General features: G+C 41.6%; 1 protein-coding gene across 3 annotated transcripts in view; it reads right to left on the bottom strand.

The window, feature by feature from the left end:
• The window catches only part of SMAD4 (SMAD family member 4), a 29,322-nt gene extending 7,032 nt beyond the window's left edge, over positions 1-22,290 (bottom strand). Inside the window, exons 1-10 of one of the 3 annotated variants that reach the window (XM_050913726.1) lie at positions 22,228-22,290; positions 12,257-12,622; positions 11,173-11,347; positions 10,720-10,749; positions 8,900-9,115; positions 6,991-7,110; positions 6,749-6,859; positions 4,868-4,918; positions 1,996-2,179; positions 846-1,014 (exon numbers count right to left, since the gene is read on the bottom strand). In XM_050913726.1, coding sequence (XP_050769683.1) covers positions 846-1,014; positions 1,996-2,179; positions 4,868-4,918; positions 6,749-6,859; positions 6,991-7,110; positions 8,900-9,115; positions 10,720-10,749; positions 11,173-11,347; positions 12,257-12,505 — 1,305 coding nt within the window. In that variant the 5' untranslated portion in view covers positions 12,506-12,622; positions 22,228-22,290. The remainder of the gene's footprint in view (positions 1-845; positions 1,015-1,995; positions 2,180-4,867; positions 4,919-6,748; positions 6,860-6,990; positions 7,111-8,899; positions 9,116-10,719; positions 10,750-11,172; positions 11,348-12,256; positions 12,623-22,227) is intronic. The other 2 variants (XM_050913727.1, XM_050913728.1) reach the window with 2 other exon arrangements.
• Positions 22,291-27,967: the final 5,677 nt, after the last annotated feature.

Raw genomic sequence — 27,967 nt, 5'->3', positions numbered from 1 at the left:
TCCTGCTTAACTTTGTCAGACTTTATCCTTTTTCACTGCTTTACTGAAATGTGTTAGTTTATTTAAAAGAAATACCAATAATTGATAGGCTTGAAGTTTCAGCAGTTAAGTTTCAGGTTGGTGGCATTTTGTATCTTTGTGATCAGGCTTGGCACTAATATATACAGGAATTCTGTTCTCATATTAGAAAGCTCGTACATAGAGGCCGGTGTGGTTTCTTTCACCTTCATTACACAACCTGCCTTCAAAACTAAGGATTCAAAAAAAAAAAAAAATCCCTGCAAACTTCAAGCAGTTTATCTCTAATTCAAGAATGATTTTTTTAAAAGTGTGACTTGTCCTAAATAAAGTTTCACATCTGGCAGAGGCAAGTCCAAGCAAGAATCTCCTGAAAATAATCTGTTTCCATGCAACTTTCTGTGTCCTCTGGATCACTTCACATTCATAACACTTTAACACACACTTTACACTTCTACTGCATTTATACATACTTTCCCAACTTTTCTTGTTTTGGAGAGTAAAGAAACAGATAACCTATGCTAAAAATTTTAGTAGCAGCTAATTTAAAACTGTAAGGCTAAAAACACAAAAAACTGCTATCAAGATTGTATGTGACGAAATACAAAATCAGCTACTTTCATAGTACCTAGATGATACTTTCAGTTTAGAGTCACTTTAAGAAGTCATCTTAAGTGACTTGTCAAATGGAAAGCTTTAGGTTTTTTTAAAGGAGAATCAAAAGGAAAGTTACATTTATTTCAGTGTCTTATAGCTTCCATAACATTTACAAGAACCAAATGTATGCTATTTCCCCCACAATTTTCATCTAGGAACACCAAACCAACCTTTATATATGCACTTGGGTAAATCTTGTGAACAGCATCCCCCGGTGCGCGCCCTGCTTCTCTATCCAGGTAGTAACTCTGAACGAAGACCGCATGGTCACTGAGGCATCTAACCCACACGTCACCTTCTCCTTTGCACTCCAACTGCACCCCTTTACCTATGTGCAACCTTAAAAAGAAAAACAGTTCCAATGCACCTGTGCGTGCATACATACTATAAATCAGACCTTTACTAAATAAACCATAAACGATTCTCCAGCTTTACAGTCATCTGTGATACCTTAATTTACACTCCCCTCATACAAGGACTTGAAATTGTAGTTATTATCTTAGGTGTAAGTTAGTATATAGTTACACAAAATCTGTAAAGTAAAAAACCATCTGTAATACCATATAAAAATCTATGGGAAACACAGAATGTAGAAGCAATGATATTCGAGTAGCAACTACCGCACTCACTGACAATACAGAGCTAGGATACCAAACGCATTCAGTTCTGTTCAGAAGCGTAAAATCCCACAAGTATTCTAGTATAGAAAGCCACTCAAATACATATACAAAGCCACATTTTAATGCAGAACTGTATGTTCGTTTGGATCGCGTTACAGCCATCTAGCATTTTGATTGTCACAAGGCAACATTTCTGAAGACATGGAATCATTTTCTTCCTTTTCGTTTCAAAGAAGAAAAAAAGTTGCAAGATTGCTTCCGTTCTCTATGCCTTCACATCAAAGCCAAGCACATGCATGGTGAGAATGAATGAAAATCCAACTAGCTCTCTATCAACCTTCCTTTGCTCCTTTGACAAATCTATATATTGCAGTTATTCTCACATCACTCGGTGGTGTGAAGAGCTAATATTCAGCTTGCATACATAATGGCACGAGTTGCTTATTTTATCCTTGAAGGCACAGCCTCTGAAAGCAGTGAAAAGCAATGCGCTATTGCAAAGCACTGAAGGTCTTTGTCGCACAGTTCACATTTTGAATGCATTACAGTAGTGGCCTAGAAAGATACACTCTGCTATAGTTAATTCAGTTAAAAGAAACATACCACACTTGTCATTTCAAAAGGGAGGCACACACTGAAGGCAAAACAAAATATTATCAAATACCACAGACAGCTGGAGCTTTTGGGATCTGCAGAATACCTTGCTCTCTCAATGGCTTCTGTTCTATGCACGTTGGAAAGCTGGCCCAGGCAAAAACGATCTCCTCCAGAAGGATCCACATATCCATCAACAGTAACAATTGGACAGCTTGAAGGGACCTTAAATGTTTCCCCAACTTGCACGTCCATTTCAAAATATGCGATTGAACACCAATATTCTGGAGCTAAAGAATACATACAATTAACCGACTGAAAGGCACAAGAAACCTAAAAACCCATTCCAGACAATCAATTAAGCCTTCTGCAACTGCATTTGTCATTCAGAGTAAGAGTGAACATTCACATAAGCAAGTTCAGATAGACAAAGACAGGTCTGCTAGCACAGAAAAATACTACGTACTACAATGAACATGGGCTTGTCGTTTTTATTTGAGCACACATCAATGCCAGGGGTTTTTTTTGTAGTTAAGATCTTACAAGTCTTTGTACAGTTTATAATTCCAGTCAGAATTTGTAAGCCATCTGCATTCCTGCACCTTATGACTATAGCTTGATTTTGTCTTCCTTTAGCATAAAGAAGTAATACATATATGCCTATTCATGGCTAGGCTGATGGAAACTAACTCTGAAACAGATCTGGCTTAAGATACAAGAGTAACTACCTCCTAGGTGAAGTCAGTTTTCTCTATCCTCCCTGCAAAGCAAACCGGATTTGGAAAGCAGGAAAATGGGGGAAAAACATCAAAGATCACATACTGATCTTGTCTGCACACAAGAAAGTCAGGCATGGGATAAAACGAGGAAGTATTAAGCAAGGGAGCAGAACAAAATGGCATGTTTTAATAGCAAAGAGGTGCCTTTTAACTCATACCATTTTAAAAAGAAAAACCAGCTACAAAGGAAAGATGGTACTTGGAAGAAGCTACCATGTGAGGAGGGGAAACCCTGACTCCCTAGAGGATGCTACTCAAATCCAAACACTCAAGTAAGTGAGGAAACCTGACAAAGCACACAAAGTGATTTTGTATCTGTGTATCTGCTGCTGTGTGCTACCTGGGAGCAACTGGCTAATCAAGCCTTCTGCACGGTTTGTTGTGCCTGCTTTTAAGTGCTAGAGTTTCTCTCTTCAGACATGTTAAAACCTAAAGTTGCCATAAGCTTAAGTCACTGGCCCATTTCCACAAAAGGGTAACACAGCCGGCACTTAGGCAGCTTGTTGTGGAGGTGTCCTGGTTTCAGCTGGGATAGAGTTAATTTTCTTCCTAGTAGCTGGTACAGTGCAGCGTTTTGCATTTAGTAGGAAAATAATGTTGATGATAACACACTGATGTTTTTAGTTGTTGCTAAGTAGTGTTTATACTCAGTCAAGGATTTTTCAGCTCCTCATGCCCAGCCAGCAGGAAGGCTGGAGGGGCACAAGAAGTTGGGAGGGGACACAGCCAGGAGAGCTGACCCAAACTGGCCAAAGGGATATTCCATACCATATGACATCACGCCCAGTATATAAACTGGGGGTAGTTGGCTGGGAGGGGCGGATCGCTGCTTGGGAACTAACTGGGCATCGGTCGGCAAGTGGTGAGCAATTGCATTGTGCATCACTTGTTTTGTATAATCTAATTCTTTTAGTATTATTATTGTCATTTTATTATTGTTATCATTATCATGATTTTCCTTCCTTTCTGTCCTATTAAACTGCCTTTATCTCAGCCCACGAGGTTTTCCTTCTTTTCAATTCTCTCCCCCATCCCACTGGGTGGGGGGAGTGAGCGAGCGGCTGCGTGGTGCTTTGTTGCTGGCTGGGGTTAAACCACGACAGGAGGGCAAAGAAAATCACCACTACAGTGTACTCGAAAGAGGGGAAGCAGAAGAACTAACGTGATAGGACCGAAACACAGCAGCCTGATCAGCCAACAGGAAAAAGAGGTCTCCCAGTGCCATAACTGGTACTCATCCATTACAAATAGCAGCACCCAACAGCACACCTACTTGTCTTAAGAAACTGTTGTTCTGTTTTTATTAGAAAAGAATAAACCAAGGTGCCTGAATTCCTTTTTTTATCTTCAAATAAATACTCATGTCTCTGAGCACTGAATAGGATGAAATCAATAGGTGAATTAATTGGGCAAGAGAGACATACTAAATAATATGAAATACAATTTAGCTACAGTTAAGTTCAGCCAGCAATTATCAACAGTTTTATTTCTGGTACTGATTTAGTCACTGGCCAATGAATAAATGAGTTAAACTCTTAGGCTTTTCAACTATGCAGCTCTCCCTATGCAGGCAACAGCTTTGCTGTTGTTAAAAACAGAATACCACCTCGCACCTGCAACGGAGCTAGCTTGTACTGCAAGACAAGACCTCCTTGGTTCCGTGAACTGCTACTGTTAATGAAGACTCTTGGAAAGAGCAAGCTTCTATACAAAGGTCCAAAGAGGAACTTCAGCACCAAAATGCTAAGAAGGGCAATACCTATCTTTCGGGGTATCTGGCTGTAATGATGGACTTCTAGATCATGGATCCAAGAGGGCTTTGGCATGACCAAAGCTTCATGATGTTTCTAAGCAGGCAAAAAGTACAACTTCAGGCACCCTGCAAAGTTTAGGATCGAGGACCTTCAGAGTTCAGACACCTCCAGGGTAGGCACCAGCTCAGCGGGTGTTTGAGGATTGGAATTTTTGACTTAGGCATCTAAATTAAATTCAGTTAGCAGCCTATGTCACCATTCCAAGAGAGATGCCCGAATTCAGAAGACTTATCACAAAATGGTTCCTCTCCTTCTTTCCTCCCCTTTTGAATACATATCTCACAAATTTCAGAGTACTTGACACACCAAAAAAAAAAAAATCAGACTCAAAACAGAAAGTTATTAGCTTCCACAATATTAGTATTACATGTTAGATTTTACTCACCAGGATGATTTGATATAGGAGGCTGGAATGCAAGTTCATTGTGAACTGGCCCTTTAAAAGAAAACATGCAATTTGTTTTACACGAGGAAAAATAAGGTTTTCTTTCTTTACTTGTTTTCCTATGAAAAAAAGACTTGTGAGGATGCCAGATGGTACAAATCCCAGTAATTTCTGAATCAACTGGCCAAATCTGACAGGAGAGAAAAATGCCCACAGAAGAATTACACTCTTAAAGGTTTCCTAAAAATTCAGAAGTTGAATAGAGCAAAGAGCCCCATTAGGATCCCAGGAGGAAAGGCTGCATGCTGCCCAAGCCAGACCCAGCTCCAGGAGAGAGCAGAAACCAGATGTAGCATGGAGATGTAATAGAAATAGGACTTAGGCTTCACATCTGCCCCCAAGTTGGGCAAGGAGAGAATCATTGTAGAGAGGCGTGTGATATAAATCTGCCAGAAACCACACTTCATCAGTTTCATCAATCACAGAACAAGTTGCCCAGCACGCTGTGGACTTGACCATAAGAAACACTCCCTGAAGATGGAAGAAAGCTCTAGAGAACTCATTTTCTGAAGAAAAAAATACTGAATACGGTCTTGGTATCAGTCAGTTTATTCTCTCCACTTTTATAAACTAACTGGGTCCCTTAGAGGCAGCAGAGAACAAGAAGGAAAGACTTAAACATAGCATTATAAGTAACAGCAGCTTTTGCAACAAGATGTCAAAACAGGCACAACGTTGGTAGGTGTCAAAACATGCGACTTTCTGAAGTGCGAAGAGGCAGCAGCCAAGAAAAGCTCTATGTGGTATCACCAGCCAGTTACAAATATTAATTATGGAAAGATACACGCACTGACAAACATTTATAGAGTATCTACAGCACCAGTAAAGTTTTTACATCCTGGTATTTCTGGCAAATAAGATGACAAATGAAGTGGGATCCTAACAGGACAAAATAATGAAACTTAATAACCATATCTAAACCACAATTTTCTTGATAGAGACAAGCTGAAAAGTCAGTCTAAGAGTAACTCGCAGTATATTCTCCCCTCCACTAACGACGACTGCTGCGAACAGGTGATCTGGTTAAGTACTGTATTAGGAAATAAAGAACTGTTCTAGCTTTTTGCCACAAAATTTAGAAAAACTTTAATTTGGGTGGGGTTTTTTTGCACTATACTCTTATAACGCATATACTGTGCCAGACACACTAGAAGTTTGATCACTTTGTTTTTTTCTTCCCATCTCCTGTACCTTAAAACAAGAGGTTGTGGTCCTATTTCATAGATGAAAAAGATTTTGAAGTTTGTGTCCCAAAGGTACTCATGAATCAGGCTGTGGCAAGACCACTTTATTGACAAGTACTTTACTGCACGAGCTTTCACAAAGTTCTTTTAAACTGCCTAGTGTACATGGACACACATCTTCCAAAGCTTAATGTAGATTGTTACATCATTAAGACATGACTTCAAAATTTCTAGAAAATAAAAACAGCCAGGAACTTCCAAGTTTTGAAAGAAAAATATCCAAACACCACATTCTGAATCAACTTCCTTTTCCACAAAGGAAATATTTACTACAAGATTGCAAAGCTTTAAAAACAGAGGTTTAGAAAGGAAATGCTGGTTTTCTTAGGTATAGTAAGACATCTATAATACAGATGGTATCACTATAGCTATCTGAATTCTAATCTCTGCTGCTTCAATGGAGGAAAGTCCATCAAGCTCTTACATTTAACCGTCAGAATATGCTAAACACAGTAATGGTAGTTCTACAATGGAGAAAAAAAAAAAAAAGGATCTGAGGGTAAAGAATAATCACAAATGAGCCCCCACCATTCAACAAAATTGAAAACAAAGTGATTTGAAAATCTGCACTACTTACAGTAATGTCCAGGATGCATAGGTGGGTGATGCTGAAGATGACCATTCTGGTGGTGAGGTATGGTAGGTGTGTAGGCTGCCGTCCGACTTCCAGTCCAAGTTGTAGTACTATCTAGAAAAAGAAAGGAGTGGTTGGTTTTTAAGGGAGTTTTTCCGCATCTCACTTCTAATCCTCTATTTCTCCTGAACATTTGGAAACTGGTTTTAGAAAACTAAGAAGAGTGCACATATGTATATACTCACTGTGATGGTAAGTAGCTGGCTGAGCTGTAAACCCATTCTGCTGAGTTCCTGGCTGAGGCCCTGAAGCAATCTGTAAGAGTCCATCACTATGGCTACCTGTCAATATACTGGTAGGTTGACCTGGTAAAAGAACACACTACCTATTCATGAACGTTCCAAAATTTTAATTAAGAAGAGCTCAGCACTACTGGGTAGGAAAATACACCCAACTAAGGGCACTGCAATACACAGTTCCTACAAGTTTGGTTTCAGTATTTTTTTCCACCCACCAGAGTGTCTTAGGAAACTTGAAGCAAGATGCTCTGCATCAGCTAATTTTGACTCTGACACCCTTAATATGTTAGGAGTAGAAGTATGCAGAGAACTCTGTTTATCAACCACATCTTTGTTTTGTTCACATCTCATTTTTCAGTTTGAAAGGAAAGAAGAAGAGATGTCACAGGTTTTATTGAATAACATAGCTGGAGTAGATTTGGTATGAATCCAAACAGGCCAACAGTAGGTCCAATAAGTTGCTTATTTTGAGCATGTTATAACCACTGTTCCTAAGGAGGACACTTGCTTAAATTCACGTTCCTCCAAAACATATCGAACAGTATTTTATTTTTTAAAATAGTGCTTGAATAGAGCTGCATACATCACTGCACTCCTTCCTGAGAAAGCTGCTGGGTTTTTTTTCTCCCAAATAAATATTTCAAGAATTGTCTAAGCTTTAAAGTAAAACTACAGATATTTCAGAACAGGTTAACAGAATTTGATTTTAAAAGGCTTCAGCTCAGCCATTAACACTAAACTGATCAGCAGTTGCACAAGTACACTCGCACTCTCAAACCGGTGTGGCTAGCAGAATTTAATGCATTGAAAACTTGAACTAAAACCTAAAAACGAGCTTTTTTTCCTGTCCACTTGGCTCCAACAATTATAGCACTGATGAGAAAAAGTTATAAACTGTTGTGCAAAGGCAATACAATTAAACTGTTTATCCTTTTTTCTCTGCTGGAGACAAATACAGACATCGTATCTCAGCTTGGCAAAACCATCATTAGTTTTAGCAAAAGAGTTGTCAGCTAAAATGAAAGAACATGATCAAAACACCATGTCACCATAATTCAAATTTGATAACAGGAAATCCATTATATTCACACATCTTTAATATCAAAGTGACAAAGAGTATGTGAAACCCCTCCAAACTTCATGGTTTCCCTCCGTTAGGGCTGCAGGACACCGCATACGTAACTGCTTTACTGTCCTGCTGGAGTGAAGTGTGAGGTTTGATGTTGGTAAACCAGACTCTTCCACTTGTACCAAAAACCCACAGAAAAGTAAGAGAAACTTCAACGCAGCACTCCAACAGACTCATGAAAATATTAATTAGGGCTGCCACTTTGGTAGTACAGTGGGCCACTATAAAAATAATCAAGTTAAAACTGGAAGACTCGTTTTGTCAGCTGTGAAACACTAAAGAATTGTCTGAACACCTCTCGATATTGCCACCTTACAGTATATCCGTTTGTTGTCCCGCTCGCTGTTGTAATGAAATAATAAAATTCCTTCATACCTACAGCAATTATTCCAATAATAGCCATAATGTTTTGTCAGTGGTCAATTGTTTTAACATTGTATGACTAAAACTTTGGCATATCCCAAACAGTCTTGTAACACTCGTGTAGGGTCAGTCTCACTGAAAAAAGACTGGGTCACCAGGAAAAGTTACTCAAATTACGCTCCAAGTTAAAATCTTACGTTAACACTTACGAGACTGCCTAGATCATATTGCCACACACTTTATCGATGTAGCGTGGCAGCAGCACGGTTCCAATGCAAGATCTACTTTGGCAAAAATCAGTGGTTATCTTTGAGCTTTCACATTTTCACAGTTTAGTATTTCACATAATCTCGATGATCTTACTTGTTGAAGCCACAGGAATGTTGGGAAAATTAGTGGTGCTGGTAGTGCTAGCCTCAGTAGGAGCTAACATGGCTGGGGTGCTATAAGGCTCTGTAGATGCCCTGTTACTTGGTGGATGCTGGATGGTTTGGACTGAATGACCTTCGGCAGAAGACAATGACGGCTGCCCCTCGTAGTCATGAACGTATTCGTCTTTCACCAACATGCTTGATGGAGCTGTGAAGAAGCAAACGGTTAAATATGCAAAGCAAATCTATTTTCAAGATTTAACTACAAATTGCACTACTACTTTCAAGCAATAACAATGCTATTAAAACTACTGGGGGGCAGGATTTAACCTATATAAACATTGCTAAAGCACCCCTGTAAATGACAAACACTTCAAGTCAGCAGCAGGAAATTTTGAAGCATAACTGGATGGAAAAGCAAACTTTATTTTGCTTACTGCTGTCAAACAAGCAGTTTAGTCCCGCAGTAGTAGACTCCAATAGCATTTTGTTTTCTAGTCCATCATTGTGTGATTGGACATGGTTAATAAAAGGGAAAAACATGCTTTTTGTCAAGCACCTAAATATATGTTAATGCAGTAGCTAACAAACCAATTCCTAGTGTACAAGAACATACATAAAGCTCCTACGAAAAATGTAATTCATAAACACAGCACCTGAAAAACTTCATGCATCCCTCAAGTAACTTTAAGCAACTCCCATCCAAATTGACTAGAAACATCAAATTCACATTCAACGACAATATAACGCTACTCTATGTTTAACAATGTAGCCACTAATTCAGAATATTCCACATACAGCGCAAGGAAATTACTATCATCACCACTACAAGAATTTATTTCTATATATCCTATTGAGCATGTTCAAGTAAAGCTCTTGCACTACATTAGCTCCCATGCTCATTTTCAAAGCAGCCTTAAATATATTAAAATCTGACAGTAATTTTCTGTTTTCCTGCTGCAAAAAAGTAGCACAACAAGGAAACACTTATTATGTATTTAACTGCTGGCTAGTAAGCTTTGCTTCCATACAAAAGGATCATTTTTCAGAAGACACAGGTAACAACGCAAATTAGCAGAGATGAGCACACAAGTTAAAGCTTGTGAAGTTAACAGTTTGTTGGGTTGTCTGGGGTTTTTTTTTAAGTCATTTTTGCTTGAATACCTCTAATAATGTGCTAAAAACATTGGATTAGCCAAATTTCCTTCTCTATGAACTTCTTCTAGAAGGGAAAAAAAATTCAGTTTTGAAATAAAGCAGTTACCAGCTGCACAATCTCAGATTTCTGAATAATGTTCATTGGACATTTAATGTCCAATTTCTCTGAAGTTTCAGGGAGAGCAAGAATATTAGACTGCTTCATTTGATTGCATATTAATTACAGAATTTCTATTATTTTCTTGTTAAAATACTTATTAAATCATAAGCATCTATTATTCCCAATTCAATTAATTAGTATATCATATAGGTGCACACGTTTTTGGGTGTTTGGTTTTTGTTTTTTTTTTTTTTTTTACTTAGCAGCATTCAACAGTGAGGTTTTTTTCTTTTTTTTGTTGGGGTTTATAAGTTGCAGGCAATGAAAACAGAACATACCTACAAGCTGAGCTGAAGCCTCAATTTAAAGAATTTATCAATACTTCCCTCTCATATGCTACTTAGCTGGTTTTCCAAAACCACAGAGACAAATGCATTTCCATCTGCTCTCTTTACTCCCTCCCAAGGCGATACACAGGAATAAACTGTGTACATACTGAAGAGTTTAACAGAGTTTGTGCCCATAGCAATGCAATAGTAAACAGAACTACTTACCAGAACTCTGTAGTGTCAGTCCTGAGAGATCTTTCAGAAGAAGAAAAAGAAAAGGGGGTGTGGAGGATTATATACACAGAGATCTTCAACAATGTTTGAACATTAAGTTTATAAGCCTTTACAAATTAGTACTACAGACTCTACATATTATACCCCCTCCACCACAACACAAGTCTCAATGCTAAGTTATTCCTAGGATACACATTAACTTAAGAACTGTGTGCAAAGCCAACAGAAAGGCTTAAACAAAAGCCACAAACTGTTCTTTCAAATTTGGCATAAAGGTAAAAGAATAATTCCATTAAGAAGATGGACAAGAGCATATGAGAGTAATTTATAATTAGATCATTAAAAATTAATGTTTCTAATTTAGGCCTGTATTTTCTACACTCAAAAGGAAAACATTTTACATTTTATTCCCACTGTTCCATTTTAAATCAAGAGTCTACTTACCGATGCCAGGCGATACTACACGCTCATAATGGTAAGGATTTACACAGACACTGTCACATTTTAAGTCAAAAGCATACTGACAATATTTAACATGCTTGAGTTCATTTTTATGAAGATCAGGCCACCTCCAAAGACGAGCGTAAATCACATGAGGGAATCCCTTGCGACCAGCCACCTAAAAAGTTAGACACAAAAGTTGATTGGGAAAGTAGCAAGACATTGCGCTTTACTTAGTGAGGAGCAAAGCTGGAAGAGGACAAACACCACCACAACCTCTCTCCATCATCAAAATATGAAAAAAAAGGTGGTGTACAGTTTACCCAAGTTCTGTACTCAACAGAAATAAATTTCTATTAGGGTTTTGCTACGGTTAAGTCAACACTCTGATTCTTAAGAAAAAATACTGGATACAAAATGGCAGAAGCAGAATTTGTGCTTAATGTAGTATGTATGGTCACCTTCCCCACCATGGATGATGAAGGAGCTTTGCCCCAGAAGAAGAGGAACGAGGCACTAAGCTACACTATAAGGAATTTACAAGTAGAAGAATGCCAATCCATTATACTGGAAAAAAAAAAAAAAAAAAAAAAATTGCTTCTAGTGTAGACAGAAAGCTAGCCAGCAAACATGACATCTGTCCTGGAACAAGGAAATCGCAACCCAAGCTATACAGGTACTGAGTACTGACGATATAAGGCTAACATAAATCCTCAGTGCAGACTCCTTGGAGTACCTTAGCAAGGGATCATAGGTCTTTCTTCACACTGCTGACCAACACAGAGCTAACAGAAGCTTGTAGTGAAAATACCAGGATAAACAGCCGAATTTGTTACGTGACCCTGCTTTTTACTGCCACACACACACTCGTTTAGAACGGCTGATCCAACGCCTTCTGCTCCTTTTGAAAAAAAATAATCAACTACTGCAGCAGTCCAGAGCTCCAGCCACAAAACATGCCTACAAATGGGGGCGAGGGGGGATGCAAGAGAAGAGCTACTCTTCCTCAACACTCTAGGATCCTGCGTCACTCACTTTTGCTCCAGCTTCACTAGGAGGAAAACATCTGATTTTCACTTGTACTAACCTGAAGCCTCCCATCCAGCGTTCTCTGTATTGTAACACACTTGCTAGGATGAGCTCCATTTGTGGTTATAGCTGTAATCAAAGAATCCAATTCATCTTTTTTCTCCTTTAGCTTTTTAACTAAACTTTCAATTGCGCGTTTTGCAAAAGTTTCACTCTCTCCACCTTGTCGATGGCACATCAAGCTGTGAACAATGCTCAGACAAGCATCATTACTTGTTGGTGTGTTAGTAATAGACATATTGTCCATTTGTCACAGCTTTTTCTTTCAGATCAAATGTCAGTTTTGGGGGCTGTTATGATTTTCAAGCTGATGAACAAGAGATGATCCAAGTTAAGTGTTAGATGTACTGTCTCTTGGTAAAACCTAGGAGGAAAAAATATCTACATTAGAATTGTTTTTAACAAATTGCAGATCATGTTTCTAAGGAAGTCTGTGGCTTTTTGCTTCTTTTATTTTCAAGCTAAGTGCAGGATATTAAAAGCACATGAAAAAACTGCATTGCTTGTCCCATGATAGCTAAAACATGCTTAAGACACTGCTTGCACAGTTTTAGATATAAGATTTTTTTTTCCCCTAGTAACAATATTTAAATAAAGATTAGAGTTTATATACATGTACACATAGTATGTACATATAGAAAGGTAGGGTTTATTAGATGAACAGGCTCTGAATCAGGAAAAGGAGAACGGTGACAATGATTTCCTATGTTTTATACTGGTAGGATGAAACCAAGTGAAAAGACTGACTGGGAATCAAGGGACATTGATTTAAACAAAATTTGAATAGTGAAGAAGCATGAATGCACACCAGAATAATCTGTCATCTTTATTTAATAATCCTGTTCAAATAGTTCAGCTGTGGTCTGACCTCAGACTAACTCTATTTCTCTTTGCTAATCAGAAAGGCAAAAATTGTACCTGGCTGTTAGCTTAATACACATTTATGTAAATTAGTGTTGTGTGTATCTTTGTACATGAAAATCCCAACTGCCACATTTCTCTTTACTTGTTTGGATCCAGCTTCTTCTGGATCAAGACAAATCAAATCACTTCCAATTGTCTCAAACAGAACTGCCTTAATGACACTAAATATAAGATAAGGAATAAGTCCCACCTAACACATTTGGCCTTTAAACTCCATTTGTTAAGAACATGCAGCGGTTTCTGGTCATGAAGTCATTCTTGTCAAAGCCAGGAGACCTCATCTTTTTGAAGTTTCCTTTAATTCACCAATTAGAAGAAGAGCCGGCCTGACTTTCTCAATTCTGAATGGGCTAATTACTACGCTTTATCTTGCTTTATCCAGAAACATAGGACAGCAGGTTTTGCACACTCACAGAAAAGGAGTCTAATGTTGTCAAAAAGCTGCTTTGGTTCTTCAAGCAGCTCTGGTTATATCCACTAACACCATTCTACCAACTACGTGGTCTGACTTAAGACACTGGCAGCAAATACACGTAAGTGATTTTACTACATTTACATTTTCTGAGTAAGCTTAAAATATAAGCCTTTCTGAAACTAACGTGTTGTTCTCAGAAAAGTAAATAAAATACATTTGATTTCAATAGTTAAGGAAAAAAAGCTTGTTCACATTATCTGAGGAACACATCCAGTCAAAGACCTGTTACTGCACTGGAATTTTCCATGTTATTAGAGGTACAATAGTAGCAGCTATTTATTGGAAACAAATGCGTTGCACAAAAATAAGAGTGGGATGTTAATTTAGAAAGTTAACACATCACACAAATTACAGTGTGAATGCATGGCTTCCCTTCTTGTAAAAGGAACACTGTAACACAAATCCAGCACAATTATAAAAGGAAACAAAGTCTTCCCTATTTAATATTTTCTCCAATTTCAACTTGAAAAAAAAAAAAAAAACCCACATCGCAAATGCTCTCCCCCCCGCCCCTCCATTTTCAATAGTCTTCTTCCTTTGTAAGGATTCCTGGACCTAATTTCTCCCAAAAGAAAACAATTACCTAAAAGTTTGAGTAAGATCATTTTACCTAGCTATTGAAGTTTCTCCCTCAACGCTAGGTTTTTTTGTGCTTCAACTCAATAAGCCTCTTTTAAAAGTCAAGCTTAACCTGCCAGTCATTCTCCATGGCAACTCGCACTCGCATAAATCCATAAAAGCTTGCCAGCTAAAACAGAATAGAACATCATTTTCCTTAAAACAGCATCCCAGATAGATATGCATAAGTAATCATAAATAAGTGACTTGATAAAGCTATTAGCCAAAAGAGCTTTAAATAAAGAGATGCTTAAAATTAGACATGCAGCTCTATCTTCTACACCCCTAAAACCATGAATGAGAATTTTGCTTGCTGGCTTTCAGAAGACTAGGATCAAGCAAATAAATCCTTATTTAAGTGGAATGATCTTCAGAAATGTTGAGTCACCCCTCAGCTGCCACTGCGCTCAGTAGGAGCTTCTGACTGTTCAGCACTTTTGAAAGCCGGGCCACTTGTTTAGGATTTTGAATACTGTTACACACTGCCGGTGCGTAATTGCACGGTAATTCAGGAGCCTCCCTTTAGAATTCCCCTCTACAGAAATCCTGTATTTAATCCCGCAATTTTGATCCCCAGAAAAAGGGGGTGAGGCCAGCGGCTATTAATCTGGCACATATTGATAAAAGCTGTGACGTATTTCTTCTGAAGCACCAGAAGTATTAGTATATTTTGCAGACAAGCCAAGTTTTTACATTCCACAAATTCAGCTTCTCACAAAATAGCTCTACAAGCCTATCTTTGACTGAGTCACACATTCAAGAGGTGCCTTAACACTTTCTTACTATATTACTTTCATGTGTGCAAATAAAAGCAAAATGCAATCTTAATGCATTATATTTTTAGAAGATAGCCTTTGAAGATAAGGTTCCAGCATGCCCTCAGACATGGAGTGCTAGATATTCTGCAAAACAACAGTATGCTTGTGTGATTTAACGTTTACTTGATGCGAGCATGAAACTTCAAATTCATTCCTTAGCACGCTCCCCCGCCCAAGTAGGTGATCCCACACTACAGCTCAAGCTTAGATTTGCAGTGGAATAGGCAGGGCCAAATATACTGAGCAAAGATCATCTTACTTCCTTCCACCCAGGAATTTCACGGAAACAGCAGTGGGCGAGAGAGCGCTTCGGGGGAAAAGGGGCAGAGAGGAGACAGGGAACACGAGAAAAGCAGCAGCAGGAGACAGCGCTTGTAGTGAAGCTCTCAGCTTCGCCTACCAAGGAACAAAAAGGTATTTCTCTCCCTTTTGCTATAGGGTGCTGCGAGCAGAACACAGAAGAAAAAAAAAATGGGACAAGCTAAGGTAAAATGCTAGCAAGTTACAAAGTTAGAGAAGTACCTCATTATGTTATAGAAAGTAATTTATTTCAATAACTAAGTATTAACAGGTATGTTACAAAACAAGTGAACAACAACTACTGTTCTGCGATAGTCTAAATAGTGGAACAAGAATAAGATCCTCTGAAGAGGAGATAAATCTGAAAGACAAAAGAAGTAAGACAAATTGCCAGATAATTAAAAACACCTTTGATGATCTGTAGCAAACGCGCTCCTATCTCAGAGAACTGGTAAGTAACCGTTAACTGAAACTCTTCCTTCAAGACTAATGCAGACTTGAACAAACACCATAATTCTTCCGTACATCCTGCTTCCCCACGGCTGCCTTGCTGAAGGGTGATGTATCTTTTTAGCCTGTGCAATGAAATTCAAAACATGAAGCAGCTGTCTAAAATTAAAAATGCAACACTGGTGCCACATGCCTCATTTTCATGTCTATGGATAATTCTGCCAGAAATGGTTACCTGAACAATATAAGTAGATTCTAAAAAGATAGGCATCTATAATGGTATGCTACCTCATACAACTAACATCAAATATATTATTGACTTATCTACGTGGAAGTAACATTACTGAGCTCTCACACTAGTGTCCTCATTGCACTTACATTTATCTTATGGGCAGGAAAGCAAAATAAGCACTGTACCGACTCCAACTATTCCACTGTTCCCAGATCAACAGCTACATTCTCTCTCTCAAAACAGCGATCATTTTACTAGCATGACTACAAAAGGGAGACCGGGTTTAATGTTCAGCATCTTCTGCAAAAGCTAGCTCAGAGCTCCAGGAGCGCATTCCCGTTTGTGGAAGCAAGGTGCTCCTGTTCAACTAGAAAAAACTGAGTAAAGTACAAAAAGCAGATGAGATCTCACCCAAAGGGATAATCAATGCATTTACGGAACAGAAAATTAATATTCCACCTTGTTTGCCAGTATCCCTTCAGCTGCACCAGCAAGATAGTATTATAAGCTAGCACGGCTCAAGAACAAGTGCTTTTACATGCCAAAAAACAAGGGTAACAAAAACAGCGTGAGCCATGACTTCCAAATATTTGCAGCAACTCTTCAGGCAGCATACTAGGTATTTAAGAGATACGATCATTTGGAAGGCCTCATGCGAGGCCTGAGAGTTGCTGAGGTATATTTCAGTTTGAAATTCTTCATCAAAAAAGCATGCAGACGCACACAGACGTAGGCAGACACACACGCACAGTCTGAAGAAGGTACAAGGGTTTTAGACAGAGAAAAAAGTTTTTCTGCTTTTCATGGTTAGAAAAAACACACGGACTTGATTTCCTTGCTTTTACAGAGGTACAACTACAGTCGTACAGAAGCTCAACTGAGACGTAAGGGCAGGGGCTGCTAAAAAAGTACAAAGACTTCACCTAAACCCCAGTCAACGTGCCCTAGCCAGTCAGCCAAGCAAATTTTGAAACTTATCTGAAAAATCCCTTCCTCCAAACCATTGCCATTTCCAATACTCTAATGCGGCTGAAATCTGCCGAGAAGTTACAAATCCAGATTTCTTAAAAAGAACTCACACTCTTTTTGACATACTAAGAACAACCTTAAATGAATACTTTTTACACTCACAAGTCACTTATCTTCCCCCTCGCCTCCCACAAAAGCCACACTTTGCAATTTGGGGAGAAAAATCAACCCCAAACAAGACAAGGAAATAATACGCTTACACAGACAAACCAGGCGGTTATGGATGGAGCTGGAAGTCAGGGACATAACCCAAGGGAATACGATCCAGGCAATCAGCAATCCAACAGCTTGGGCAAGACGGTTAATCCAGGCCCGACGCTGATATGATACACTACCCTATTCATTTACAGTAGGGTTTAAGCCAATCGCAGCTGCGGAGGGATCAAATTCACCAAGAAACTCAGTCTAAAAATGTGACAGTCCAAATGCCACTGGATAATTACTTCAAGATATGGGCAAAAGGCCAAAACCCTCTCCGTGTCACTTTCTTGGCATATATTTTATTCCTTAAGTTTCTACAGCAAACTAGATCTTTTCCAAACAAGAGAGGACTTGAGACTCTTGGAGACTTCGTTGTTTGCAGGACAAATTACACGAGAAGTAGTGTGATTAGGAGTCGGCAAGTAACACTTTGTTTTAAAAACTAAGATGCTAAGAATTGTGAAGTGCTGTATTTAAAGAAAAAAACGTTTTAAAATATAGTACAGCCTTGGCACAACTGGAAAAATAGTTCCTGCAGGTGTCAGGGCAGCAATGGCCCTTTGAAAAGCTGTTGATGGAGAAAGGGAAGCAGTTTTGCAGATCAGCTCAGAAAAGAGATTCCAGATACAGACACGGTGCTGAAGGTCCAGAGATGCTGGTGGGGAAGGCTGATAAACATGCCAAACAGGGGAGGCAAGGGAACATGCAGCATACACTGACAGATCAGAAGTGAAGGGAGAATGCAAGATAGATTTGCAACTGCATGCACAAGAAGCCTGAAACAAACAGTTGTGATGGAAATCCAACCAGCCTGCAAAGTTAAAATCAAAGAAAAAAGATTCTACACACGCTAAGTATCAGATGACACATTCGGGGCTCAGGAAGCCTTTAAACAGCAAGGCGGAGAGAGATTTGCCATCTTTTTGTACAAACTGAGCAGATACCGGTCCTGTGTCACCTTAGAGCATTTCAAATGATCGTCAACACATGATCGTTCTAGGTCCCTTCCCAACTGAACTATTCCATTCTAAATAATACGAACACAGACTTTTAGCAGCAGTTATGCAAAAATGCTCTATGATGCACGCAAATATTATGCCTGAGAATTTTTAGTACTGGTATATCCGTGTAAGGGCTGGCGTTACAAACACGTACAGGGATGCTAAAGACGATAACGTAAGGCAAGTAAGGGTGCCTAATGGCATTCACCAGGTACAACACAGCATTTCTAGCTACGCTACGAATCTTAAGGTAACTTGGCTGTTACCCATTCTAACATACTGTAGAAGGGTCTAAGCAAGTCAGCAAATTTGCAGGCAGAATATCCTTTGTGATGAGCCATGACTTAAGTGAATGTTACCACTATGGTCTTCAAAAAAAAAAAAGCTCATAACATCTGAGCTTCCAAGTAAAAAAAAAAAAAAAAAAAAAACACGTATATTGCAGTAACAAAGAAAGACCTCAGCCAGATCAAGGCCTATGGTGCCGTATGATGTCAAAGAGAAAGATGTACAGCCTACAGTTCTGGGGAGTCATATACTGGGGCAAGGAGGGAAATGAATTAATGTAAAAAATATCCTAATGACCAAAAACGTATTTCCAAGTTGCAAAGATGAAGGTAATTTTTGGAAAAATGTATCTAAGAAAAAATAAGAATTGTTTGCTTGAAGCTGCCCCTGATGCTCTGGGAGCACGATCTACCAGTAACAGCCATCCCAGTCACAGATTTCCAGCATTTTGATACCAGGCAGTAACGCAATGCTAACGAACTGGCTAATTAGAATAGCGTACAAATTGACATCTTGCTAGAACATTTCACACGAATAAAGGACAAGAAAGGCTCTTGCATAAGCTGTTGCCTCCAAAATTAGACAAACACAAAGATGTCAGAAAAGCAGCATATACATTTGATAGCTTTTAACCACCAAAACATTACTACAGAGTTTTGCTGTTTAATAATGCAGTGGTAGAAGTTTTATGATAAAGATGATAAAGAAAAATCCATAAACCAATAAAACAAAAGGCAGCTCATGATTTGATGAAGATATGAATAAGTGATTAAACTGCAGATACTTTCCAGCACATTAGACTATTATCTACTTGCCCAAAGGGTGAACAGGAACAAAATGTTTGTAGACATAAGAACAATTAGCATTAAAGAGCACGAGAAAGAGTACTAAGAAGGTACTACACTCGCACTGTTCTGTACAGTAAGAGCTAACATTCCCCAGAATACTATTTTTGTGCATGCATCTGAATCATCAGTATCAATTCTGCTCATCTCACTGTCAGTAGCTACAAAAATTTAAGACACATGACAGCATAAAAGGAACTGGAGAAGAGTTTTAAGACAACTCTGAGTGGCAACTCTTTCATCTTAACATAAATCCACGCTTAAAAAGTATGAGCAGCCATTTCTTTGTGGAAGAAACTGATCTGATGTAGCTGCCCAACTGCAGCTCTCAGCATCTTTACTCCTCTCAGCTTCCACCTGTGCACTTCAACTGCTTTCAAAAGCACTTTACAAATGCAACAGACTGATCCTGTAAACAGAGCAAACATTTCTGCTGCACAAGGTTCCAGGTTTTTTAATCTCATTCAAGAAACTAATACAACAGTAAAAAACAACATCCAAAACCTTATCTTGTCTTTGAATGCGTGGGGGGCAGGACACAATGAAAAAGGTAGCGCTACTATGCTGATGTGACTACATACGCACACATTTTAAATCCTAGAAAGTTACATTTTTCATTTTGGTTCCCCTTCCCTCTCTTTACTTTTTATTTTTGAGAAAGCATACAGCTGAAAACAACTCCTCTTTTCAATACAGGCTTCTGTATGGTCAGAGAAGGAAGACCACTGCACATTACACCGCGAGAGTGGGAAGGGCAGTAAACTCCTCTACAACTGGATCCATTTCCACAACACAGATCTAGGCACCTCGCACTACCTCACCTCCGAGAGGGCACCCTTGGTGTCCCACCGAGCAAGAGGTCACCCCCTCCTCATCCTAGCACCCAGGGGTGAGGAGGGATTGAAAACCTGGGAACGGCAGGAGAGACCACGTTCAGAAAGCAGAAGGTGGTGGAAGTCTTTGCCGTAGAACAACAGAACAAACCTGAACTGAACTCTTCCTCAGAGTATCCTGCAAGACCCATCTTCTTGCAGAAGGCTTCCTTCAACAAGGACAAATAGTAATTTGTCAAAACCTCACAAACAGAGGAAACAATTGTGGCTATGCCAAGCCATAAAAGGAAGAGTCAAACCTTGCTCAGGCAGAAGTGCTGTGATTTTTCACTTGTACGTAATGTTTCGATACCCTAGCAAGAGGTGTATTAGATAACATCTGTTCTCTATTGTAATCTGCACAGGGATAATGTTCTCTGCATTTGTTTGAGCTTAAAAAAAAAAAAAAATCACCTCTGGGCAAAGCAAGCATGGAAAATTCCAGCCCCAACCAAAAGTAGAGTTTTTCACAAGGTTAACAACATAGGAAAACAGAGTCCTAAAATTCCAGCAGGACCTTAACAACAGCACGGCGCGAACGAGGATCGACTGATCTGCTCTCAGCACCTTTGTTCTCCACTAAATCTGTTGATACCTCTCAAAACTCACATCCCTATTGTGTTAGCTGCGCTTGAATGCATTATGTAAAGAGCCATCTACTTAAAAAAGGAATTCTAATCAGTTTGAGACACTTACTGCTTCTCTTTAGGCTTCAGCTCTTTGAAATAAAGTTTCTATATCAATATTAAACACGCATGCTTAGGCAACAAGCAAATCAAAAGAGGTTCATGAATGCAAAGCGAGAAGAAACTCCTTCCAGTAGCAAGCCGGCCAAGATAAGAGGAGGGCCAGAAGGACAAGTTGCCTACTTATCATGACGCTGGAGTACGAAAACAGGTTTAGTTTTATAGGGCAGTACAGCTATTTCAACAACCTTGCATGGAATTACCTACAGTACTGAACAAAGTAACAACAGTACAAGAGTCTTACAATTTAAAAGATGACAGCTATCGCCGAGTCTGAAATCCCTCTTGCCTGTTGACAGTGGCACACCATTCTTAACCAAGATAATTTGAGAAGCGGTGGTAAAAGACACCACGATCCTACTCCGACCGTATGTGTTTGACAACAATTGGTTTGCAGTAGTACAATTTGGGCTCTAAGTAATAACACACCTAACCCACAACTAGATTATCCCATAAATTAACCAGCCTTCCGTGGTAAAACCTATAAGACTCAACTACGCAGCAAGTCACAAACCTCCCCAAAAACCCACACCCCCAGAAACGGGGATGGGAAGGAAAAACAGTAAAGAAGGAATAATCTTTAATTAACACCCCTTGTGCTGAGCAGCCCCGCGCTGCCTGAGTATCAGCTAAAAGCACCGTTCTCTGTTATTGCAAATAAGATGGCAGATTTCAAAGAACTAAACGTGAAGCGGCTCACACAAAACCATCCAGGGCATTTTCCAGCGTGTGGGAAAGAGCACGAAGAGAGCGGTCTGCACGAACGGCAGCGGAGGAAAGTTTAACTGGGGACAGGCTGGCTGGAGAGCCTCTAGAAAGGGCACCAAGATTCAAAAAAAAAAAAAAAAATACTAAAAGTTTGGGGGCGGGGGAGGAGGGATTATATTTTTTTCTCGCTCAGGGAAAGCGGGGGAGGTGGGGAAGGAGCCGGGGAGGGGAACCCAGCGCAGCGGGGCCGAGGAGAAGCCCCCGGGCGGCGGGTGAGGCGGGGGGGGGGGGGGGGGGGGGGGGAGGAGGGCCGCTGCCCCGGCTCCCCGGAGCGGCAGCCGGCACGCCCCCGGCGCGGCCCGGCGGCGCCCGCGGGCCGACGCGGCGGGGGAAGCGGGCGGGAGGAGGGGGCGCGCTGCGGACGGCCTCGGCGGGCGGGCGGGAGCCGAGAGCGGATGTTACCTGGGCCGCGGGCGGCGGCGGAGCGGCCGCTCTCCGGGTGCGGCCTGCGGCTGTGGTGAGGGGCGGCGGCGGCGACAGCGGGGGGGCGGGGGGGGGGGGAAGCCTTCCCTCGCCTCAGCCGGCCCCGGTGCGGCGGAGCGGGCCAGGCCTCCGCCCCCCCGCCCTCCCCTCCCCGGGCTGCGGCCGGGCCGGGTCGGCGCTCACAGGCCCGCGGCGCGGGGAGGGGGGGAGCCGGCCGCCCTGTGACGGCCGCCCCCGTCGCCGCCACCGCCGCCTTCTTCTTGTTGTTGTTGTTGTTGTTGCCGCGGCTCCGGCCGCTCGCGCTCCGCGGCCGCCGCCGACACGTCCAGCCGCCACCGCGCATGCGCGACATCCGGGTAACACACACCCCCCCCGCCGCCGCCGCCGCCGCCACAGCCGAGCGCCTCCGCGCCGCCGCCAGCCCCCCCCCCCGCCCCGCTCCGCCACCCGCCGCCACTGCGCCTGCGCGCCCGCCGCCCCGCGGTTGCCGCGCCGCCGCAGCCGGAGAGCTAGGCGGGCGGGCGCGTTCGGGGTTTATTTTTGTGGTTGGCGTCCGGCGGCGGCGCGGCGGGCGGGGCAGGCAGAGCTCCTGGGACCGCAAGCACGGCCCCAAAAAGGCACGGCTCCAAAAATGCAACCCCAACAAATGCACAGGTCGGCAAACGCAGCACCTGTAAGTGCAAAAACCCGAAAATGCAATCTCCATAAATGCAAAGCCCCACAAATGCAACCCCCATAAGTGTAAAACCCCACAAATGCAACCCCCAGAAGCTGAAAGCCCTGCAAATGCAACCCCAACAAATGCACAGCCCTGCAAATGCCACCCCCATAAATGCATAGCCCCGCAACTGCAACCCCCATAAATGTATGGCCCTGGAAATACAACCCCCATAAGTGCAAAGCCCTGCAAGCGCAACCCTGACAGATGCACAGTCCCACAAGTGCAAAACCCCAAAAATGCAACCCCAACAACCGCACAGCCTCACAAATGCAACCCCAACAAGTGCAAAATCCCACAAATGCAACCCCCAGAAGTTGAAAGCCCTGCAAACGCAACCCCAACAAACTCACAGCCCTGCAAATGCAGAGCTCCACAAACGCAACCCCCATAAATGCACAGCCACACAAATGCAACCCCCAGAAGTTGAAAGCCCTGCAAATGCCACCCCAACAAACGCACAGCCCTGCAAATGCAACCTCCAAAAGTGCAAAGCCCCACAAATCCAACCCCAACAAATGTACCGGGCCGCAAATGCAACTGCTTTTCCCATTCCTCATCACCTCGTCCAGCAAAAGCAAACTCTCCAAAGAAATTCAGCTGAAAAGGAAAAGATTAATTTTTTTTAAACAAAAAGGTTCTATCTTTCTACCTTTGTGGTATTGGGCCACCATGAGAACACAAAACAGAAGCGAAAAGGTGCACGAAATACCATATCCACTGCAAAACGCAATATATTTTTGCTAAATAAGTGGAGCGTTTGGCAAGGTGCTGGTGTGCTATCGCAGCTACTCTGATAAGAACTAAGAATGGTGGAAATTTTTTTAAATTGTTATATTGCCATACCAAAATTTGCTGCTCACACTATTAAGTCATTTATAGTCACTTCCACATCCTTAAGAAGATCTTAGTGATGAAAAGCAATGTAAAACGCTGCTCTATTTGTCATCTTTTCCTGGGTAGATGTAATTGAAGCCTCTTCACACCAGGATTTGCTGAGTGCGTGGCAAATTATCTTATTTCTAGAGTTTTTGAAGTGTTACGGATGGGAGATCAGAGCTCCAGTTCAACGGGGAGCGTGTCCCGTGCGGGACCCGTGGACCACGGCACGGCAAATCCACGTGCTCACAGGCTGCCTACACCAGCCTCTCTGCTGGCAAGTTATGCACCAGCGCTTCCCCTCCCTCTCCAAGGTATATAATTTAAAAAAAAAAAAAAAAAAATCATTAAATAATTTGCAATTTGTAAGCACGGTCTCTTCCCCCTTGTGCTTGCAGAACCAGCTGCAGCCCCTCATCCAGGGAGACGATTTGCTCAAATACGGGGATGAAAGCTGCAAAATGTTAATGCTGAGCGCAAAGCAGTATAATTTTCAGATTTCCCATTGGTTTTATAACGGCAAATAAGAAGTCTAAATATAATATGTTAAATTTCCTTCCATTGGCAATAGCCTTAGTTTGCTTTCAAGGCACACCATGAACCAGAGCCCCACCTAGGCCGCTGGGATGCAGCGCACTGCCATTACTGACACAGTGGATTAAACATCTTTTCAACAGGCAGCCGTCTTTATAGGCAAAAATTTTGTTTTTAACAGTGGAGATGAAAGGGTGTTGGGAAATTCGGTGCAATCTTTCACCTTATTTCACAAGCAGGTGGGAACAAGCTGCAAATTCAACAAGGAAATCCCCAGCGATGACACCGCAGCTGGGTTATGGGGTAGTGTGATTAATTCACCTCCATAGTGTAAATGTTGTATTGAAATCTGAAAGGATCTGAATTAGGTATCTTGAAAGTACTGCACGCGTCACGGTAACTCTGTGTTTATACATATGTCTGTTTTGAGGTTCATAAAGCAATCATTGCGATGTCCTGCTCAACCGGATGGTGAAACGTGGAATTTGGGGGTGCACACAAGCCGTCGAGCGGGTGCCCGCGTCAGTCTCCGGTGTCCCAAGCTCGATGCGGTGTCCACGAGCCTCCGTGCGCGGTGGCTGTTGGGGACACGCGGCGAATCCCACCACAGCCAGCACCAGCACACGGGGAAAGGACTGACCTGGAGCTGTAAAGGGACTGGGGTGACCACCGGGTAGGTGCTTCACCAGGGAAGATGCTGAGCTGCTGCCTTATGTTTATCCAAAGCCAAACAGCTCCAGCAACAATTAGTCCTGGGAAGGACCTTTGTGGGCCATTAAGGAGATTCTGAAAGGCTGCAGAGATACCATGTCCGACAAAATGGTACTTTTTCCAACCACCTAAACGTCTTTGAACTCAAACGTTTTTCAAATATCAAATGCTGGTACTAGCAGGATCAATTTAACATGTGGTTTACAATCCGTCCCCGCCGCCCTCTCCAAAATGTTACTTTGATCAAATTTCTGCAACTTGTATCTACCTCAAGATCCCAATCAATATGTTTTTATTATTAATAAAAAATGCATTAAGTTGTTCTCGTGACTACGTGCCAAACCACCGATTTCAGTGAGACCTGGATCAGTCCTACAGCCTCGCCAGAAATTAGATTTCTAGAATGAAACCATCCGAGGTAAATAATTAATACGCTTTTCCTTATAAATGAACGTAATTCAGTAAGAGCAAATTATTTTAAAAGTCTGTTTAAAAAAAAAATAAAAACGCTCCCAAATGAAGATCGTGTTTTTTCTACACAGACAGAGGAAGAGTCCCACCGTGGGCCATGGGGAGAGGTTGATACCAAAGGCTGAACCACCTCTAGCATCAAGGATCCCTTTCCCAGATGGATTTAGAGCCCAGACTCGATCTCGGGCTCTCCATCCTCGACACAGACTGCACCACGCTCAGAGCACGTACGTAACTTATTTCTCAACCTTTTTTGCAAGCTCATGCAGATCTCGGCAGAAGGAAGATTTACCCTCACTCTGTTTGATCGATGCTCATCAGCTACATGTAAAACTCAGGAACATCTCTGCTGTTACAAAACTCTTCACGTCTTATTTCCTCCCCCCCTCCTCTTTCCCGTAACATAAAAAGCTTCTTTCGCAGTTTATCAAGTCCCTCCGCTGGTACCAGCTAAAAAAGGAACCAAACTTAGAGGAACTCTTCCAGGAAAGCAGAAGAATGTTTAAAATAAGTTATTCAAAGCTAAAAAAAAAAAAAAAAATCTTCATCTACATACCCAGAACTTGTTAAAACACCCTCCCGGTCCCTACAGGACCAGACCGGAGTCCTTTTCCTGCTGTCAGACAAAATACTCTCAGGCAGATATATTTTAATGAAAAGAATTTTGTCCTCCGGTAATTAACAAATGGTTAATGGAAAGATAAACTCATTGCAAAAAGAGACAATTTATGGTCCAAATTTTTCTGTCCTTCCTGGCACACATGTTCCCATTAATTTAATTCAAGTCTCACTAGCAGTCAGATTTATGAAGTAATTTAGTATCCAGACTTAGCTAGAGAGAAGAGTGGACCACGGTAAGCAAAGACACATGGGTCTGCTAAGAAAGAGACAACTATAACTTGATTACAAATACTAAAGTATATTAAATTGAAAATATAGGAATTTCACGTAATTCCAGCACTAAATGTACCCTCATTCACCAACAGACCAAAAAGAAACCATTTTAAAAAATGACAGCCATATAGTTGATCTGGCGTTCAATGTAGACCGGGCAGCTTGCAGCTTTTCTTCTCAGCTTAGATGAAACACGCATTGCCTCCCCTGTCCATACAGAATAAATTGCCATAAAAAAATGCACTAACACATCAACTCTGTGCAACAAAGTCCTCCGACCTAATACTTGAAGGGGACCTGGCCTGCTCCTTCGATTTGATAACACTCTTCCCCTTGCTCTTCTTTATCCAAAATAGACTCGTTCTTATTTAGGATTCAGATCCTAAACCGTATTTAGGCTGGAGTTAGGCAAGGGGACTGACCCAACGTATCAGCTCGCTACGGCTAAAAAGGTGGGTCCCAAGCAGGTCCCCATTTCTGGCCAACCGCTTCTGCACCCTCCTTCATTCAGCCCTTGTACAAGTCGTGCAGCAAGACAGCTTTGCTCAGTAATTCAACTGAAAACTAGCCCAGCAGGCAGTTTTCTTCTGGGCTAGCAAGAACCAGTGGTTATTTAGCCAGGCAAGCACTGGACCGGCACGCTGCACCGGACCATGGGGGCACCGGGACCGCGGCGCACGGAGGAGCGAGGCTCGCTCCACGCTGGGAGGCTGTGCCATCGATTCATCTCACACATCTACCTGCACCCTCCGTCGTTTGAATGGGAACCGAAGATATTCCTGAATTCCCAGTGATTAACTAACCACACAAATGTAAAAATGTGTTTACCGCTGGGATGGATAACCCAGTTCTGGAGCAGCACGATCCAGCACCGTGGGAAGATGAGCTGCAGCGGTGGGTGAACACATTTCAGGTTGCACAGGCTTTTGGATTGTCCCTTGTTATTATTTCCATCCTTTGATTTTGCCATTTGCAGGTGGTATCCAGTGAATTTCCACAAAGCCTTGAAGTTGTCCCCTGAACTTCGTGTCACAACTGTGAATGCCTTAGAAATAGGAATTTTCGGTTGTTCCAGTGTGGAAGCAGATGTAGCAGAGCAGGTCAGGACAACAAAGTTACTCTTTCACTGTGTGAAACATAGAATAGCTGGAGTCTGCCCAGCTTTTGACTACGTAAAGCTGAGTGTGATATCCAGATCTCTGCACCTGCCATTAATTTTTATCTTACAAAAGAAAAACAATTTACGGGGGGAAAGAACGTGCCACTGCTTGATCTGTAGACTCTGCCCGCTTTACACCGTTTTTAAGAGAGAAGCCATAGAGATCAGTGAGTTTCTGCTCCAGAAGTCATGTTCTTCAAGTTTGCAACTCTTCCCAGTATTTTTTTTTAAAGAAATCAAAGACTTCCTCTACATTTGAAGGATATTTGCAGCACGAAATATTAATGTTGGTGTAACTCAGTTCGGAGTTACCGTAACTGCAGGTAAGACCGAGTCTGTTTGAGTGGTGGGGA

The sequence above is a fragment of the Gymnogyps californianus genome, chromosome Z (genome assembly GCF_018139145.2).
Source record: "Gymnogyps californianus isolate 813 chromosome Z, ASM1813914v2, whole genome shotgun sequence".
Classification (NCBI taxonomy): domain Eukaryota; kingdom Metazoa; phylum Chordata; class Aves; order Accipitriformes; family Cathartidae; genus Gymnogyps; species Gymnogyps californianus.
Note: the sequence above shows the minus strand (reverse complement) of the source record. Positions and strands in the feature narration are given on the sequence as shown.